At 43.9% G+C, this 19,549-nt stretch overlaps 1 protein-coding gene across 6 annotated transcripts in view; it reads left to right on the top strand.

Annotated features, from left to right (window-relative positions):
• The window catches only part of LOC105467653 (tectonin beta-propeller repeat containing 2), a 148,528-nt gene that overhangs the window by 35,629 nt on the left and 93,350 nt on the right, over positions 1-19,549 (top strand). For all 6 annotated transcript variants that reach the window (XM_071099548.1, XM_071099550.1, XM_071099551.1 and 3 more), the window contains exons 3-5: positions 9,676-9,804; positions 10,830-10,961; positions 16,459-16,616. In XM_071099548.1, coding sequence (XP_070955649.1) covers positions 9,676-9,804; positions 10,830-10,961; positions 16,459-16,616 — 419 coding nt within the window. The remainder of the gene's footprint in view (positions 1-9,675; positions 9,805-10,829; positions 10,962-16,458; positions 16,617-19,549) is intronic.

Here is a 19,549-nt window from a genome sequence, read left to right as displayed (position 1 = left end):
AAATATAAATAAAGAGATAGAAACCCTAAAAAGAAACTGAAAATAATTCTGGAACTGAAAAATACAATAACTGAAATGAGAAATTCACTGGAGGGATTCAAAGGCAGATTTGAGCAAGCAGAAGAAAGAATCAGTGAATTTGAAGATAAGATCTTAAAATTATCAAGTCTGAGAAACAGAAAAATGTTTGAAGAAACATAAACAGAGCCTAAGGGACCTGTGGGACATCATCAAACAGACTAACATGTTTTCTGGGAGTTATAGAAAGAAATGAAAGTATCTGGAAGCTTCCCTGATTTGACAAGAGACATGGATATAAACATCCAGGAAGTTAAATGAACTCCAAGTAAGATGAATTCAAGGACACCCACACCAAGATACATTACAGTCAAACTCCCAAAAGTGAAAATCAAAGAACCTTTGGGCTGGGTTCAGTGGCTCACACCTGGAATCCCAGCACTTTGGGAGGACAAGGCAGGAGGATCACTTGAGTTCGAGCTCAGCCCGGGCAATATAGTAAGACCTCATCTCTGCTAAAAATCAAAAAAATTAGTCGGGCGAGGTGGCATGTGCCTGTAGTCTCAGGTCCTCGGGAGGCTACGGTGGGAAAACTGCTTGAGCCTGGAAGGTTGAGGCTGCAGTGAGATATGATTGAGGCCCTGTACTCCAGCCTGGCCTACAGCATGAGACCCTGTCTCAAGAAAGGATTCAACCTGAGGAAGCTGACTAAAAAAACTTCAGAGAAGAGAGAAATGCCTCATCATATACAAGGGATATCCAGTAAGATTATAAGCAGATTTCTCATCAAAAACTTTGGAGGGGCCAGGTGCAGTGGCTCACATCCATAATCCCAGCACTTTGGGAGGCCGAGGCAGGTGGATCTCTTGAGGCCAGGAGTTTGAGACTAGCCTGGCCAACATGGTGAAACTCTGTCTCTAAAAATACAAAAATTAGCCAGGCATGATGGCGCATGTGCCTGTAATCCTAGCCATCTGGGTGCCTGAGGCACAAGAATCATGTGAACCTGGGAGGCAGAGGTTGCAGTGAGCTGAGATCAGGCCACTGCACTCCAGCCTGGATGACAGAGCAAAAATCTGTCTCAAAAAACAAACAAACAAATAAAAAAAGTTTGGAGGTCAGAATACAGTGGGCTGATATATTCAGAGTGTTAAAAAAAAAAAAAAAAAAGAACCTGTCAACTAAGCATCTAATATCCAGCAAAACTGTCCTTCAGAAGTGAGAAAGAAATTAAGATATTACCAGGTGAACAAAAATGGAGGGAGTTCATTAGCCACAAGACCTGCCCCGCAAGAAATACTCAAGTGAGTCCTGCAGAGGGAAATTAAAGGATATTAAACAGTTACTCAAAGCCGTATAAAGAAATGAAGATCTCGGCCGGGTGTGGTGGCTCACACCTGTAATCCCATCACTTTGGGAGGCTGAGGCGGGTGGATCATGAGGTCAAGAGATCAAGACCATCTTGGCCAATATGGTGAAACCCCATCTTTACTAAAAAATACAAAAAGTACCTAAGTGTGGTGGCTTGTGCCTGTAGTCCCAGCTACTCAGGAGGCTGAGGCAGGAGAATCACTTGAACCCGGGAGGTGGAGGTTGCAGTGAACTGAGATCCGGCCATTGCGCTCCAGCCTGGCAACAGAGCAAGACTCCGTCTCAAAAAAAAAAAAAAAAAAAAAGGAAACGAAAAGAAAAAGAAATGAAGATCTGAAGATCTCAAAAGTGAAGGATATGTGCAATTATAAAAGCTAATATTACTGTGACAGTGGTTTATAATTGCATTTCTGTTTTCTACATGATTTAAGAGACTAAATTTTTTTTTAAATTAGTCTAAAAGCTAGTATTGTAATGTTGGCTTGTAAATCTACATTTTCTTTTCTTTTCTTTTCTTTTTTTTTTTTTTTTTTTGAGATGGAGTCTCACTCCGTCACCCAGGCTGAGTACAGTGGTGCCATACTGTCTCACTGCCACCTCCACCTCCCAGGTTCAAGTGATTCTTGTGCCTCAGCCTCCCAGGTAGCTGGGACTACAGGTGTGTGCCACCACTCCCGGCTAATTTTTGTATTTTTAGTAGAGATGGGGTTTCTCCATTTTAGTTGGGCTGGTGTCAAACTCACGACCTCAGTTGATCCACCCGCCTTGGCCTCCCAAAGTGCTGGGATTAAAGACGTGAGCCACTGTGCCCAGCCCACATTTTGTTTTCTACATAATTTAAAGTACTTTTTTTGGTAAAAGAATTTCTAAAGAATTTAAAATAATTATTTACTTTATGGTTTGGGGCACACAATTTGTAAAGATATAATTTTGTGGTATCAGTAAACAAAAAGGTTGAGGACCAAGCTGTAATGGAGTGGAGTTTTTCTGTGTTACTGAAATTAAGCTGATAGAAATTTAAATTAGTGTTATAACTTTAGGATGTTAAATGTAGTCCCCATGGTAATGACAGAGAAAATCACTGTAGAATATACACAAAAGGACATGAGAAAGGAATTTAAATATTTTAATGTTCCCCAAAAAATCAACTAAACACAGGAGTAGACACTAATGCAGGAAACTAGGGACAAAAACCTTAAGGCATATACAAAGCAACAAAATGACAGGCCGGGCACAGTGACTCATGCCTGTAACCCCAGCACTTTGGGAGGCTGAAGCAGGTGGATCACGAGGTCAGGAGTTCAAGACCAGCCTGGCCAAGATGGTGAAACCCCGTCTCTACTAAAAAAAACAGAAAAATTAGCCAGGTGTAGTGGCGGCCACCTATAATCCTAGCCACCCGGGAGGCTGAAGCAGAGAATTGCTTGAACCCAGGAGACAGAGGTTGCAGTGAGCCAAGGTCATGCTGCTGCACTCCAGCCTGGGCGACAGAGTGAGACTCGTCTCAAAAAAATAAATAAATAAACAAAAGGAACAAAATGATAGAAATAAGTCCCTCTTTTTCAGTTAATTACCTTAAATGTAAATGAATTAAACTCTCCAATCAAAAGACAAAGGTTGTCAAAATGGATTTTAAAATCAATCCAGGCTGGGCACGGTGGCTCATACCTGTAATCCCAGCACTTTGGGAGGCCAAGGCAGGTGGATCACCTGAGGTGAGGAGTTTGAGACCAGCCTGGGTAACATGGTGAAACCCCTTCTCTACTAAAAATACAAAAATTAGCTGGGCGTGGTGGTGCATGCCTGTAATCGCAGCTACCCAGGAGGCTGAGGCAGGAGAATCACTTGAACCTGGGAGACGGAGGTTGTAGTGAACTGAGATAGAACCATTGCACTCCAGCCTGGGCAACAAGAGCAAAACTCCATCTCAAAGAAAACAAAACAAAAAATCCTACTATGTGCTATATATAAGAGACTCACGGCCAGGCACGGTGGCTCACGCCTGTAATCCCAGCACTTTGGGAGGCTGAGGCCAGCGGATCACAAGGTCAGGATATCGAGACCATCCTGGTTAACACGGTGGAACCTCGTCTCTACTAAAAAATACAAAAAAAAGTAGCCACGCTTGGTGGCGGGTGCCTGTAGTCAGTCCCAGCTACTCAGAAGGTTGAGGCAGGAGAATGGCATGAACCCGGGAGGCGGAGCTTGCAGTGAGCCGAGATCGTGCCCGTGCACTCCACTCCAGCCTGGGCGACAGAGCGAGACTCCATCTCAAAAAAAAAAAAAAAAAAAAAAAAAAAAGACTCACTTTAGATCCAAATGTTGCTGGTGAAAGAATAGAAAAAGATATTCCATGCAAATAGTAATGAAAAGAGATCGGGGGGCTATTCTTCTGTCAGACAAAAAGAGTTACAGAATTGCAGGAAGAAATAGACAGTTCTACAATAAAAGTTGGAAACTTTAATATCCCACTATCAATAATGGATAAAAAAATAAAGAAACTATACATGATAAATCAACTAGATATAACAGACTTTTATAGAACACTCTACCCAATGACAATAGCATACATTGTCTCAAATGTACATGGGATGTTTTCCAGGATAGACCATATGTTAAGCCACAGATTAAGTGTCAGTAGATTTTAAAAGATATACAAAGTATCTTCTTATTGCAACCACAACAGGATAAAGTTAGAAATCAGTAGCAAAAGGAAAATTGGAGAATCCACAAATTTGTGCAAATTAACCATATACTCTCAGTCAACCAATGGGTAAATAAAGAAATTACAAGGGAAATTTAAAAATACTTAAAGACGAATTACAACAAAAACACGCATACCAAAATTTATGAGACAGTGAAAATAATGCTGAGGGGGAAATTTATAGCTTTAAATACATACATTAAAAAATAAGAAAAATCTCAAATCAACAACCTAAACTTTACAATTTAAGGAACTAGAAAGGAAGAAAAACTAAACCCAAAACTAGCAGAAGGAAGGAAATAATAAGCTTAGAACAGACAGAAAGGAAATAGAGACTAGAAAACAATAGAGAAAATCAGTGAAACCAAAAGTTGAATTTTTGTAAAGTTCAACAAAATTGACAAACCTTTAGCCAGATTGATCAAGAAGAAATGAGAGAAGACACAAATGATTGAAACCAGAAACAAAGTAGACCCTTACTATTGATTCAACAAACAAAAAGGATTATGACAGGATGGTGATCTGTTGAATACCAACAAATTGGATAACCTAGATGAAATGGACAAACCCCTAGAAACACAAAACCTACTGAGACTAAACCATGAAAAAATAGAAAACCTGAGTAGATCTGTAACTAGTAAGAGGATAGAATCAGAATCAATTATCTCCTTGTAAAGAAAAGCCTTAGACACGATGGCTTCACCAGTGAATTTAACCAAGCATTTAAGGAACTAACACTATTTCTTCTCAAATTTTTCCAAACAGTTGAAGAGGAGGGAATACTTCTGAATTCACTCTGTGAGGCTAGAATTATGCTGATACCAAAACTAGAAAAGATACCACAAGAAAAGTACACATCAGTATCCCTCATGAACACTGATGCAAAAATCTTCAAGAAAATGCTAGCAAATCAAATTCAGCAGCATATTAAAAGGATTATACACCATGACCAAAGTGGGATATATTCCTGGAATGCAAAGACGGTTCAACATATGAAAGTCTCTTGAACCTTATAAAACCGAATACACTGTTTTAACAAAATGAGGGACAAAACTACATGGTCAACTCCACTGGTGCATAAAAAGCGTTTGACAAAATTCAACACCCTTTTATGGTAAAAACACTCAACAAACTGGGATAGAAACTACCCCAACATAATAAAAGCTGTATATGAAAAACAGTGAACAATTATACTTAATGGCAAAAAACGGAAAGCTTTTCCTCTAAGATCAGAAACAAGGCAAAATGCATGCTTTTGTCACTTCAGTTCAACACAGTGCTGGAAATTTTAGCCAGAGTCATTAGCCAAGAAAAAGAAATTAAGAGGCTTCAAAATCAGGAAGGAAGAAGTAAAAGTATCTCTGTTTGCAGATGACATGATCTTGTATGTAGAAACCCTAAAGATTCCACAAAAAATTGTTTGAACTAATGCATGAAACTGGCATAGTAGCAGCATACAAAGTCAATGCACAAAAATCAGTTGCATTTCTAAACACCAACAGTGAATAATATGAAAAAGAAATTAAGAGGAAAATTCCACTTAAAATGACATTAAAAAGAATAAAGAGGTGAAAGACTCGTACAATGAAACATGAAACATTGCTGAAAGAAATTAAAGACATAGATAAATAGAAACATATTATATGTTGAGAGATTGGAAGACTTTAACATTGTGTGTTTGTTTTTTGAGACAAGGTCTTGCTCTGTCACCTAGGCTGGAGTGCAGTGGCACAATCACGGCTCACTGCAGCCTCAATCTCCTAGGCTCAAGCGATCCTCCCACCTCAGACTCCCAAGTACCTAGGACTACAGGCATGCACCACTATGCCTGGCTTTTTTTTTTTTTTTTTAATTTTTTTAATTTTTTGTAGAGATGGGATCTCACTATGTTGCTCAGGCTGGTCTTGAACGCCTGGGCTCAAGTGATCCTCCTGCCTTGGCCTCCCAAAATTGTGGGATTACAGGCATGAGCCACCCCGCCTAGCCTGACTTAATATTGTTAAGCTGTCCATACCATCCAAAGTGATTTATAAGTTAATTCAATACAATTTCTATCAAACTCCCAAGGACGTTTTTTGACTTGGGAGTTTTAGAATACAAAAATTTATTCTGAGATTCATACGGGATCTCAGGAGACCCTGAAAAGCCCCAACAAACCTGAAAAAGAACAAAGCTGGAGATCTCATACTTCCTGAACTTAAAACTTACTACAAAAATGCAGTCATTAAAACAGTATATTGGACTTGGCTGTGGTATGAAGACATAAGAAGAAAAAAAAGAAAACAGTGATACATAAAAATAGACATTAGAGACCAATGAAATCAATAGCCCAGAAATAAATCCTCTTATATAGTCAAGTGAATTTTTATTGTTTTTTGAGACGGACTCTTACTCTGTTGCCCAGGCTGCAGTGCAGTGGCATGATCTCCACTCACTGCAACCTCCACCTCCTGGGTTCAAATGATTCTCCTGCCTCAGCCTCCCGAGTAGCTGGGACTACAGGCGTGTGGCATCACACCTGGCTAATTTGTATATTTTTAGTAGAGACAGGATTTCCTGTTAACAGGCTGGTCTTGAACTCCTGACCTCAAGTGATTGGCCTGCATCAGCCTCCCAAAGTGCTGGGATTACAGGTGTGAGCCACCGTACCTGGCCCAGTCAAGTGATTTTTAATAAGGACATGAAGATTGTTCCACAGGGACAGTCTTTTCAACAAATGGTATAGGGGAAACTGGATATTAACATGCAAAAGAATGAAGTTGGACCCTTATCTAATACCACATTCAAAAATTAACTCAAAATGGCTGGGCCTGGTGGCTCACACCTGTAATCCCAGCACTTGGGAGGCTGAGGCAGGTGGATCACTTGAGGCCAGGAGTTTGAGATCAGCCTGGCCAACATGGGGAAACTCTGTCTCTACTAAAAATACAAAAAATTAGCCAGGTGTGGTGATGCATGCCTATAGTCCCAGCTACTCTGGAGGCTGAGGCATGAGAATCATTTGAACCCGGGAGCTGGAGGTTGCAGTGAGCCAAGATTGTGTCACTGTACTCCAGCCTGGGCAAGAGAGGGGGACCCTGTCTTTAAAAAAAAAAAAAACTCAAAATGAATTAAAGACCTAAATGTAAGAACTAAAACTATGAAACTTTTAGAAGAAAACATAGGACAAAATCTTCACAACATTGGATTTGACAATGATTTATTGGATATAACATCAAGGCATAAGCAACATGGAAAAATAGACAAATTGTACTTCATGAAAATTTAAACATTTTTATACATCGAAAACACTATCAACAGAGTAAAAAGGCAGCCCACCGAATCGGAGAAAATATTTGGAAATCATGTATCTGTTAAGGGATTAATATTCAGGATATATAGGGAACTCTTAAAACTCAACAATGAGACCAGGCGCGGTGGCTCACACCTGTAATCCCAGCTACTTGGGAGGCTGAGGCACGAGAATTGCTTGAACCTGGGAGGTGGAGGTTGCAGTGAGCCAAGATCGTGCCATTGCACACCAGCCTGGGCTACAGAGTGAGGCTCCATCTCAAAAACAAACAAAAAATTCAACAATGAAAAAACCCAATTCAAAAATGGACAAAGGACTTGAATAGATGTTTCCCCAGAGAAGGTAAACAAATGGCCAATAAGCACATGAAGAATGAACATCACTAATTATCAGGGCAATGCATGTCAAAACTATACCCCACACCCATTAGGATGGCTACTGTCAAAAAAAAAAGGAAATAACAAGGGTTGGTAAGGATGTGAGAAATCAGAACCCTGGTGCATTGTTCGCAGGAATAGGAGATGATGCAGCCACTACTAGAAAACAGTATGGTGGTTGCTCAAAAAACTAAAAATAGAATTACCATATGATACCAAAATTCAGTCCTGGGTAGGGTGTGTACCCAAGATAATTCAAAGCAGTATCTCAAAGAGATGTTTGTACGCTCATATTCCTAGAAGCCTTATTCACAGTTAAAATGGAGAAGCAACCCTTGTATGTCCATCAACGGATGAATGGAGAAACAAAACGTAGTATGTACATACAAGAGAATATTACTAAGTCTTAAAAAGGAAGGAGTTCTGATATGTGCTATAACACGGATGAACCTTGAAGATACTGTATGAAGGAGATAAGCCAATCAGAAAAAAGACAAATACTGTATGGTTCCATTTATATGAGGTATTTAGAGTAGTCAAAATCACAGTAAAAGGAATTTGAGGAGTTTTTTTTTTTTTTTTTTTTAAAGGGTAGTAAAAATCATAAAGACAGAAAGTAGAATGGTAGTTGCCAGGGGCTGGGGAGAGGGATGAATAGGGAATTATTGTTTAATAGGGTCGGTTTAAGTTTTACAAGATTCAGTAGTCCTGGAGATGGATGATGGTGGTGATTGCAGAGCATTATGAATGTATTGAATACCACTGAAATGTATACTTTAAAAAGGGATACTGGTAATTTTATATTAGGTGTATTTTAACATTAAAAAATTGGGGGATGAGGGCTGGGTACGGTGGCCCACGCCTGTAATCCCAGCACTTTGGGAGGCTGAGGTGGGCAGATCACGAGGTCAGGAGATCAAGAGCATCCTGGCCAACAAGGTGAAACCCCATCTCTACTAAAAATACAAAAAAAAAAAAAAATAGCGGGACTTGGTGGTGGGTGCCTGTGGTCCCAGCTACTCGGGAGGCTGAGGCAGGAGAATCACTTGAACCCAGGAGGTGGAGGTTGCAGTGAACCAAGATTGTGCCACTGTACTCCAGCCTGGGCAACAGAGTGAGATTCCATCTCAAAAATAAAAATAAAAATTGGGGGATGAGGGCAGGGTGCAGTGGCTCATGTCTGTAATCCCAGCACTTTGGGAGGCCAAGGCAGGAGGATTCCTTGTGCCCAGGAGATCGAGACCAGCCTGGGCAATATAGTGAGACCTTGTCTCTACAAAAAAATTTAAAAATTAGCTGGGTGTGGGGCACACGTCTGTAGTCCCAGCTACTTGGGAGGCTGAGGCGGGAGGATCGCTTGAGCCTGGGAGGTCAAGGCTGCAGTGAACTGTGATTGCACCACTGCCGTCCTGCCGAGGTATATTTGTTTTCTGGTTTTTTGTTGTTGTTTATTGTTTTTTTGAGACAGAGTCTTGCTCTGTCACCCAGGCTGGATGCAATGGCATGATCTTGGCTCACTGCAACCTTCACCTCCTGGGTTCAAGTGATTCTCCCTGCCTCAGCCTCCCAAATAGCTGGGATTACAGGCATCTGCCACCATGCCCAGCTGATTTTTGTTTTTAGTAGAGAGAGGGTTTCACCATGTTGGCCAGACGTCTCGAACTGCTGACCGCAGGTGATCTGCTTGCCTTGGCCTCCCAAAGTGCTGGGATTACAGGTGTGATCCACCGTGCCCAGCCCTGTTTGTGTTTTTTTTTCAACAGACGTAATTTCTGACTTGCATACCTTTTTAATCAAGAATATGTATGGGCTGCAGCCTGATGAAGTTTTTCACTCGTTGGTAATGTCCTCCTTGTTTTACATTTTCAAAGTCTGCATAGTTACAGATTCATTTGTTTTCAACGTTTCCCCAGGGGAAGACGGAATCTATCACTGTGGTGAAGCTGCTGAGCTGCTTTGATGACCTGGTGGCAGCAGGCACAGCCTCTGGCAGGGTTGCAGTTTTTCAACTTGTGTCTTCATTGCCAGGAAGAAATAAACAGGTGAGTACTCATGATCTGAACACGTGTTAACTTCTTGGTAAATTCCTCATGGATTTTTAAAATGAGAAATCCTCATCTGCTTAGAAAGTTTATGCTCAGAGAAAGCCGGGCACAGTGGCTCACACCTGTAATCCCAGTAATTTGGAAGGCCAAGGCGGGCTGATCATGAGGTCAAGAGATCAAGACCATCCTGGCTAACATGGTGAAACCCCGTCTCTACTAAAAATACAAAACTTGGCCAGGCGCGGTGGCTTACGCCTGTAATCCCAGCACTTTGGGAGGCTGAGGTGGGCGGATCACAAGGTCAGGAGATTGAGACTATCCTGGCTAACACGGTGAAACCCCATCTCTACTAAAAAATACAAAAAATTAGCCAGGTGTGGTGGCGGGCATCTGTAGTTCCAGCTACTCGGGAGGCTGAGGCAGGAGAATGGCGTGAACCTGGGAGATGGAGCTTGTAGTGAGCCGAGATCGCGCCACTGCACTCCAGCCTGGGCGACAAGCAAGACTCCGTCTCAAAAAAAAAAAAAAAAAAGAAAAAAAATACAAAAATTAGCTTGGCGTGGTGGTGTGTGCCTGTAATCCCAGCTACTCGGGAGGCTGAGGCAGGAGAATTACTTGAACCCGGGAGGCAGAGGTCGCAGTGAGCCGAGATTGCAACACGCTACTGCACTCCAGCCTGATGGAGTGAGACTCCGTCTCAAAAAAAAAAAAAAAATTATGCTCAGAGAAGCTTAACACAGTGCTGTTTATAATTGGAGAACATTTTTGTGCCGAATTGAACACTTGGCATAAAGCACAGGTGGGTCATTTCATTTTTGCTTAATATCCTCAAGGTATGCTCTCTGTGGGTTTTCAAGGTGACTAGAGGGATGGAACTTTGTGCAGGTTCTGCTTGGAAAAGGAGATTGGGAAAACCAGCTCTTCCGTAACTAGGAGCGATTGTATACCTTTTCCATGTAGCCCCAGCTCACAGCATTTATCCTTTTCTTTTTCTTGTGTTTATTTTTATCCCTTGTTCATAGCTTCGGAGATTTGATGTCACTGGTATTCACAAAAACAGCATTACAGCTCTGGCTTGGAGCCCCAATGGAATGAAACTGTTCTCTGGAGATGACAAAGGCAAAATTGTTTATTCCTCTCTGGATCTAGACCAGGTAAAATTATTTTCAGAAATCCTGTTGGCTCTTGCCTTCTTACATTTGGAAAAACTATATTTATAATTGTATTTTTATTCAGTTTGTATTCTTGAACATTGTCCCTTTATAATCTCAATTGTTATTTGTAACATTTACTTTTATAGACTTATGTTTTATAAGCTTCCACTTCTAAGACTAAGGAGTTGGCCTACTGGAACATTCACTTTTTTCATTCCACTGTTGTGTATTACTCCTACTTGGAAAAGAAGCTATTATCATTCCTACTTCCTGAAAGGTTAGTAGGAGTGATGCCAAGCACTTCTGAATCCTAACTGTGGACAAGTCAATGATTTCAATGGATGGAGGACTCTCTGCCAGCCACCTGGCCTGTGTGAGATGACCTCATGTGACAGGAAGTGGCAGAGGAGAAGGTTAGGTGGCAGTACGGTGAAGATGAAGAAGCTGGAGCTCCAAGAGATCCAGGAACTAGCCCAGGGTTGCAGGCTTGCACCTCACAGGGCTTGCTTTCAAACCGAGGTTCTGCTTCGACGCCCGTGCCTTTTCCACTGCATGTGTGGCTTTATGATCTGCTGGGTTTTATTTGTTTTGTCATGGGTCTGCAACCAAACTGAACTCCTTGGTTGGCACAGTCCTTTCTTTTTCTTATTTGTAATCTTCATTCCTAGAACACTGTCAGAATTCAGCAATTTTTTTTTTTTTCTTGAGATGGAGTCTCGCTCTTGTCACCCAGGCTGGAGTGTAGTGGCGCGATCTCGGCTCGTTACAACCTCTGCCTCCCGGGTTCAAGCAATTCTCCTGCCTCAGCCTCCCGAGTAGCTGGGATTACAGGGACCTGCTATCATGCCTGACTAATTTTTCTATTTGGTAGAGATGGGGTTTCACCATGTTGGTCAGGCTGGTCTTGAACTCCTGACCTCAGGTGATCTGCCCACCTTGGCCTCCCAAAGTGCTGGGATTACAGCCATGAGCCACCATGCCCGGCCAAGAATTCAGCAATTATTAGCTGCATGACTTTCAGTCCCTCTGATCCAAGACTGACCTATTATAAATATTCTCTAGTAGTAGTTTTCAAGCTTTGTATTCATAGGATCCCTTTATACTCTTAGAAAGAGGACCCCAAAGCATTTTTGTTTATATAGGTTATCTCTACCGAGTACACCGTGTTAGAAGTTAAAACTGATAAATTTTAAAATGTATATTTTTTTTGAGATGGAGTCTCGCTGTGTTGCCCAGGCTGGAGTGCAGTGGCACAATCTCAGCTCACTGCAACCTCCGCCTCCCAGGTTCAAGCGATTCTCACGCCTCAGCCTCCTGAGTAGCTGGGACTACAGGCAACCGCCACCATGCCCGTCTAATTTTTTGTATTTTTTGTAGAAACAGTGCTTCATCGGATGGTCTCGCTCTCCTGACCTTGTGATCCTCCCATCTCAGCCTCCCAAAGTGCTGGGATTACAGGCGTGAGCCACTGCACCTGGCTGACATTTGAAAATATTTTTACTTTGAAATAATAAATCCATAATATCTGAACATAAGTGACATATTTTGTGAAAATATCTCTATATCTCTGTTTTCAAAACAGGTGACAAGAGTAAGTGGCATTGAGTTGTATTTTTACAAATCTCTTTATTATCTGGCTTAATAGAAGATGACTGCCTTCTGCATTCAATCTGTTGCCATACATTGTTTTGATTGAAGTATATAAAGAAAAACTGGCCTTACACAGACATGTAGTTGGAAATGGGAGGAGTATTTTGATAGCCTTTTCAGATAATTGTGGACATTCTTTAATAATATCCTCATATTGACAAATGGTAGTTGCTTTAAGGGTTACAGTGACAAATGACAAACTGTAGTTTCTTTAAAGGTTAGTAAAAATTGGAATCTGAAACCACATGGATGAATTTTTCCTACTCTGTTACATTAAAATCTACTTTACACATGTTGGATTTTGTAACATTATGTATTGGTCACTTAGAAAATACTATTCACGGCCGGGCGCGGTGGCTCAAGCCTGTAATCCCAGCACTTTGGGAGGCCGAGACGGGCGGATCACGAGGTCAGGAGTTCGAGACCATCCTGGCTAACACGGTGAAACCCCGTCTCTACTAAAAAATACAAAAAACTAGCCGGGCGAGGTGGCGGGCGCCTGTAGTCCCGGCTACTCGGGAGGCTGAGGCAGGAGAATGGCGTAAAAACCCGGGAGGCAGAGCTTGCAGTGAGCTGAGATCCGGCCACTGCACTCCAGCCTGGGCGACACAGCGAGACTCCGTCTAAAAAAAAAAAAAAAAAAAAGAAAATACTATTCACAGAGTGGTGTAGATCTTCCAAATGTTGACACTTTTTTTTTTTTTTTTTTTTTTTTTTGAGACATGGTCTTACTCCTCTCACCCAGGCTGGTGTGCAGTAGTGCAATCATGGCTCACTGGAGCTTCGACTTCCCAGGTTCAGGTGATTCTCCCACCTTGGCCTCCCGAATAGCTGGGACTACAGGTGCACGCCACCATACCCGGCTGATTTTTTGTATTTTTATAGAGACACGGCTTTGCCATGTTGCACAGGCTGGTCTTGAACATCTGGGCTCAAGCAGTCTGCCCACCGCAGCCTTCCAAAGTTCTGGGATTACAGGTGTGAGCCACTGTGCCGGCTGGTACATTTTCTAATACAATATCAAAAAAAAAAAAAACCTTTGTTAACATCAATATCATTGTAATCGGGAAAGTCTAGCTATAAGGAATCATGTCAAGTTCACAGGGACAGGTACAAGTTTTCGTATGGCTAATCTTCACATGAGAGCAACAAATACCATTACTTGTTTTCCTTGAAGTGACAGGCTTTTGTTTTTTGAGAGAATGTCTGCTAAATACCCAAATTTGAATAATTACAGCATTTCAAATAAAAATGGTGTTTTGTGAAGAAAGCAGCTGGCTCAGCTCATAGCTGCAACAGTTGCACAAGTGCTTTTCTTGAGAGAACCACTGAGTGTGTTTCAGTGTGCAGCAGAAGGGAGAATAGAAAACTACCTATCCTCTGGCCAGGCACGGTGTCTCACACCGGTAATTCCAGCACTTTGGGAGGCCAAGGCAGGATGATCACTTGAGCCTAGGAGTTTGAGACCAGTATGGGCAACATGGCAAAACCCCATTTCTACCAAAAAACATATAAAAATTAGCCAGGCATGGTGGCACACACCTGTAATCCCAGCTACTCTGGAGGCTGAGGTTGGAGGATCACTTGAGCCTTGGAGGTGGATATTGCAGTGAGCTGAGATTGCACCACTGCACTCCAGCCTGGGCCAAGAGCCAGAACCTGTCTAAAAAAAAAAGTTTGCAACCTTTTCACGTAATGGAAATTTCTTTATCTTGATTTTGGTGTTGGTTACATGGCTATAAATTTGTCAAAATTCATAGAATCGTATACCTAAAAAAGGACAAAATTTACTCTAAGTTTTACCAACAAATCTGATCACTGCCCCCTGCTTCCCTCACAAAATGTCAGTGATGTTACAGCAATATTTCTGAAATAATTGATGAAACTTTTCAAATATACTGGATTTCATATATATATATATTTCATATATATATACGAAAAAAATATATATATACGTATTTCATATATGTATATTTTTTGAGATGGAGTCTCGCTCTGTTGCCCAGGCTGGAGTGCAGTGGCGTGATCTCGGCTCACTGCAACCCTTGCCACTGGGTTCAAGTGATTTTCTTGCCTCAGCCTCCCAAGTAGCTGGGATTACAGGCATGTGCCACCTCGCCCAGCTAAATTTTGTATTTTTAGTAGAGACGAGGTTTCACAATGTTGGCCAGGCTGGTCTCGAACTCCTGACCTCAAATGATCCACCCACCTCAGCCTCCCAAAATATAGGGATTACAAGTGTGAGCCACTGCACCCAGCCTGATGACACTTTTCTATACGAGTAACTTATGGAATCAGATTTGTAATACAATGAACTATGCTCAGGCCGGGCGCGGTGGCTCAAGCCTGTAATCCCAGCACTTTGGGAGGCCGAGACGGGCGAATCACAAGGTCAGGAGATCGAGACCAGCCTGGCTAAATACGGTGAAACCCCGTCTCTACTAAAAAATACAAAAAACTAGCCGGGTGAGGTGGCGGGCACCTGTAGTCCCAGCTACTCGGGAGGCTGAGGCAGGAGAATGGCATAGACCCGGGAGGCGGAGCTTGCAGTGAGCTGAGATGCGGCCACTGCACTCCAGCCTGGGCGACAGAGCGAGACTCCGTCTCAAAAAAAAAAAAAAAATGCTCTCTGTTAGCAGTCAGATGCCTTCTAGAATTTTATTTTGTGTTTATATATAAAATATGTTTTTTGTTTTTGTTTGTTTGTTTTTGTAAAGACAGAGTCTCACTCTGTTACCTGGGCTAGAGTGCGATGGTATGATCACAGCTCACTGTAATCTGAACTCCTGGGCTCAAATGATCCTTCTGTCTCAGCCTCCCAAGTAGCGGGGATCACAGACACATGCCAATACACATAGCTAATAAAATGGGTTTTTTTTGTAGAGACAGGATCTCACAATGTTGCCTAGGCTGGTCTTGTAAAATCTCATTTTATGTTAATAGCATTTTATATATTTAATATCATTTAATTTCTTCTGACCTCCTGTTTTCTATGACCCTTTTGGTTGACAAGTATATAATGTCCTCAAAACTGCTTTGAGCACTTTGTGAGGGGAGACTATAATATGAATTTACAGAGCTGATTATTGTCACAATAATTTTATAGAAGGTTCCATTCCATTGTTTTATAATAGAATAAGCAATACACACAGTGCAACAGATTTCTGTTTAGATCTTTATGGATGCTTCTTTGAACTCTCTACATGTTTACTGTGTCATCCCTGAGCCTGCTGTGGTGCACAGTAAAGAATGTATCTACTGGCCGGGCGCGGTGGCTCAGGCCTGTAATCCCAGCACTTTGGGAGGCCGAGACGGGCGGATCACGAGGTCAGCAGATCGAGACCATCCTGGCTAACCCGGTGAAACCCCGTGTCTACTAAAAAATACAAAAACCTAGCCGGGCGAGGTGGCAGGCGCCTGTAGTCCCAGCTACTCGGGAGGCTGAGGCAGGAGAATGGCATAAACCCGGGAGGCGGAGCTTGCAGTGAGCCGAGATCCGGCCACTGCACTCCAGCCTGGGCAACAGAGCAAGACTCCGTCTCAAAAAAAAAAAAAAAAAAGAATGTATCTACTGAGGACATGTTTTTAAAAATTACGCAGATTTTAAAATGTTTCTTGTCAAACTGGATGTAGCATGAGGGAGATGTTAGTATGGACTATTTTCCCATCCATCAGATAATCTCTCTGTGGTAGGTTGAGAGTGAATCTGCAGAGAGAGAAAGCATACATTAGGTAGGGTGCAAGCTGACCTAAGCACAGCTCGCAGGAAGGACACTGTCTTGTCCTAAGGGAGGTCCATTCTTTAGCCTGGCGCTGATGTGAGGCGTAACCAGACTTTCTCTGCCAGGGGCTCTGTAACTCCCAGCTGGTGTTGGAGGAGCCGTCTTCCATTGTGCAGCTGGATTATAGCCAGAAAGTGCTGCTGGTCTCTACTCTGCAAAGAAGTCTGCTCTTTTACACTGAAGAGAAGTCTGTAAGGCAAATTGGAACACAACCAAGGAAAAGGTAAGTTCCCTAAGTTTTCCTGTTTGGCCTAAATGCTGGGCCTTGTTGTAGAGGGTGCTTTAGGGTTTCCTAGGTCTCCTCTTTGCCGGACGCAAGCCCACAGCGGCTCTAAGCCTGGGGGTCCTGGTGGCGCCCTGTGCCTGCTTAGGATTTCTCCTCGCAGAGGCGGACAAGAAGAATGGGTTCCTCTTGTTGCAGAGCTGTAGGAGCCTGCACGCACAGCCACTCTGCCTCTCAAAGTGCCACGGTCGGCCCGGAGAAGCCTCAGGGGTGGCCTGGTCCATCCATTCTTGTGTAGGCACCTCCTCCACACAGCCTGGTGAGGGCTCAGGGTTGTGGGGCTCACTTGTTATTCAGCACGTGTTTACCATGCACCCCTGTGCACTGTGGCAGGCTCAGCAGTGACATGGTAAACACGGCAGATCTGAGCCTTCCGTTGTGGAAATGGAAACGCAGATAAAACGCTTGTTGACCATTGCGGCAGCCGCTGTGGACCAAAATACACAGGATGCTGTGTGAGTGTAGACACACTTGTCCAGCTGAAGGGTCAGGGAAGACATCCTGAAGGCGTGGGTTCCAGGTTCCAGGTTCTAGCTGGGATTAACAGGCATGTGCCACCACACCCAGCTAATTTTGTATTTTTAGTAGAGATGGGGTTTCACCATGTTGGTCAGGCTGGTCTTAAACTCCCGACCTCAGGTGATCCACCTGCCTTGGCCTCCCAAAGTGCTGGGATTACAGATGTGAATCACCAGGCCCAGCCTGCTGAACACTTTCTTAATTCCATCAACGATCTGGCCTTTTTATATCTGCAGTCTCCCTATTGGCCCCTGGAGAACTCAGTGGAATTTATGGTCCTGCAGATCTTAGTTCTTCTGTTCCCTCTGCCAGTATCTTACTCCTCTGGCATTTTATCCTGGTTCATCTGTCGATGTCTTACTGCACTGTGTCTTGGAAGGACGGCAGGGTGTAAAGACAGGGATTGAAAACCAATTATCTTGTGGATCCTATTCCCACCAATCTCTCTTAAAACCTGGCCCTCGGCCAGGTGCAGTGGCTCACGCCTGTAATCCCAGCACTTTGGGAGGCCAAGGTGGGCGGATCACTTGAGGTCAGGAGTTCAAGAACAGCCTGGCCAACATGGTGAAACTTCCTCCCTACTAAAAACACGAAAGTTAGCCGGGCGTGGTGGCGGGCGCCTGTAATCTCAGCTACTCAGGAGGCTGAGGCAGGAGAATCGCTTGAACCCGGGAGACAAAGGTTGCAGTGAGCTGAGACCGCACCACTATACTCCAGCCTGGGTGACAGCGAGACTCCATCTCAAAAAAATCAAAAACAAAAAACAAACCTGGCCCTTTAACCTCTTGTGTGGAGACCCAAGCAGTTTCTGTAAACCTCTCCTAGTGCGTCTGTGCAGTGCAGTCTTCAGGGAACATTGATTGAAAGCGTCCTCTGCACCAGGAACTGTTTTAGGATGCAGAAACAAATAAATGTGTCCCCTTCTCAGAAGGAGAGAGATTTTATTGAGCCGTGGGGAAATGGGGGCTAACAGAATAAAAGGAAATGTTCTTAACATCTGTGTCTTAAAGACTTGCTTTCTGCTGTAGACTATTGTGTGTGTCTCTCCCTGGAAGCAGTGCTTCCCTCACAACTGTTTAGCTGGGCATGTACACGTGGAGGTGTGGCAGCAAGTAAGGAGGCATCCAAGGAGACAAGGCCTCTGCCCTCAAACACAAGGGGAGAGACTGTGGGTCAGCAGGAGAAGAGTAGAGGCTGTCAATGCTGTAAAGGAGCGGGCAGGGTGAAGCATTAGGGAGCGCTAGGCCTGGGGCAGGATGTTGCATTTGGATAGAATGGTCAGGAAAGGCCTCTATAAAGGCAGTGATCTTTGAGCTGAAGCCTGGGAAGAGCTGCTAGAAGAGCATTCCAGGCTCAGGGAACAGCATATGCCAAGACCTCAGTTGGGCCAGGGCTTAGATGTTCAAGAAGCCAGAAGTGACTAGGGCACTGGCTATGACAGGAGTCCAGGGGAGCCGCGGGGAGGCTGGCACAGGGGTCCAGGGGAGCCGCAGGTTGGCTGGCACGGGAGTCCAGGGGAGCCATGGAGAGGCTGCTGCAGGAGTCCAGGGGAGCCGCGGGGAGGCTGCCGTGGGAGTCCAGGGAAACCATTGACTGAGATGGAGACTGGGGAAGCCTGGGCCAGAGGTCAGGACATCAGGACCCCTGCTGTGGACATAGGGGGTTTGACGGGTCTGTCACGTTGCCGTGTGGGAGTCACAGAAGAGAGTTCTGTGGACCAGTCTGGAGCCCAGGGAAGAAGTCTTGACCAGAGGGGAAAATGAGGTCACCAGATACAGGTGACATTGACACCTGACATTGGATGAATCCACGCAGGGAGTGTCTGTTCATTCGGTGCTGGAGCTTTGCCCCAAACCTCTGCCCTGCTCCAGGTACTCCTCATCTGGGGATATCTGTGAACAAGGCAGAACAGATCTGTAATCTCAGATTACAGAGTGGTGTATGCAGAGTGGTGTATGCAGAGTGGTGAACAGATAAACATGTCAGAGGGTGCAGAGCCACAGAGGGAGGCGCAGGAGACACAAGTGTCTCTTTAATAGGATGACAGGGACGGCTTCTCTGAGGAGGTAGCCTGGGCTGATTCCTGAAGCAAGGAGGCAACTAGTGCGAGAAGACCTTGGAGAGAGTCCCTGGAGGCAGGAGGCCCCTGCACACCGAGGATCTGAGCAGCCAGGCCAGCTGTGTGGAGCAGGGTGCGGGGAGCCCCGCCCATCGTCTTTGTGGGCCCTGCCCATGGGGCTCTTTCAGTCCCGTGCTGTGGCCAGTCACAGAGGACTGTGGCCAAGCTGGGGAGGTCACTCTGGCTGCTGCTTGGAATATATTGGAGGGGGCAGGTGTGGCAGCTCAGCAGGGCC

Source organism: Macaca nemestrina, chromosome 7 (assembly GCF_043159975.1).
Source record: "Macaca nemestrina isolate mMacNem1 chromosome 7, mMacNem.hap1, whole genome shotgun sequence".
Classification (NCBI taxonomy): Eukaryota; Metazoa; Chordata; class Mammalia; order Primates; family Cercopithecidae; genus Macaca; species Macaca nemestrina.
Note: the sequence above shows the minus strand (reverse complement) of the source record. Positions and strands in the feature narration are given on the sequence as shown.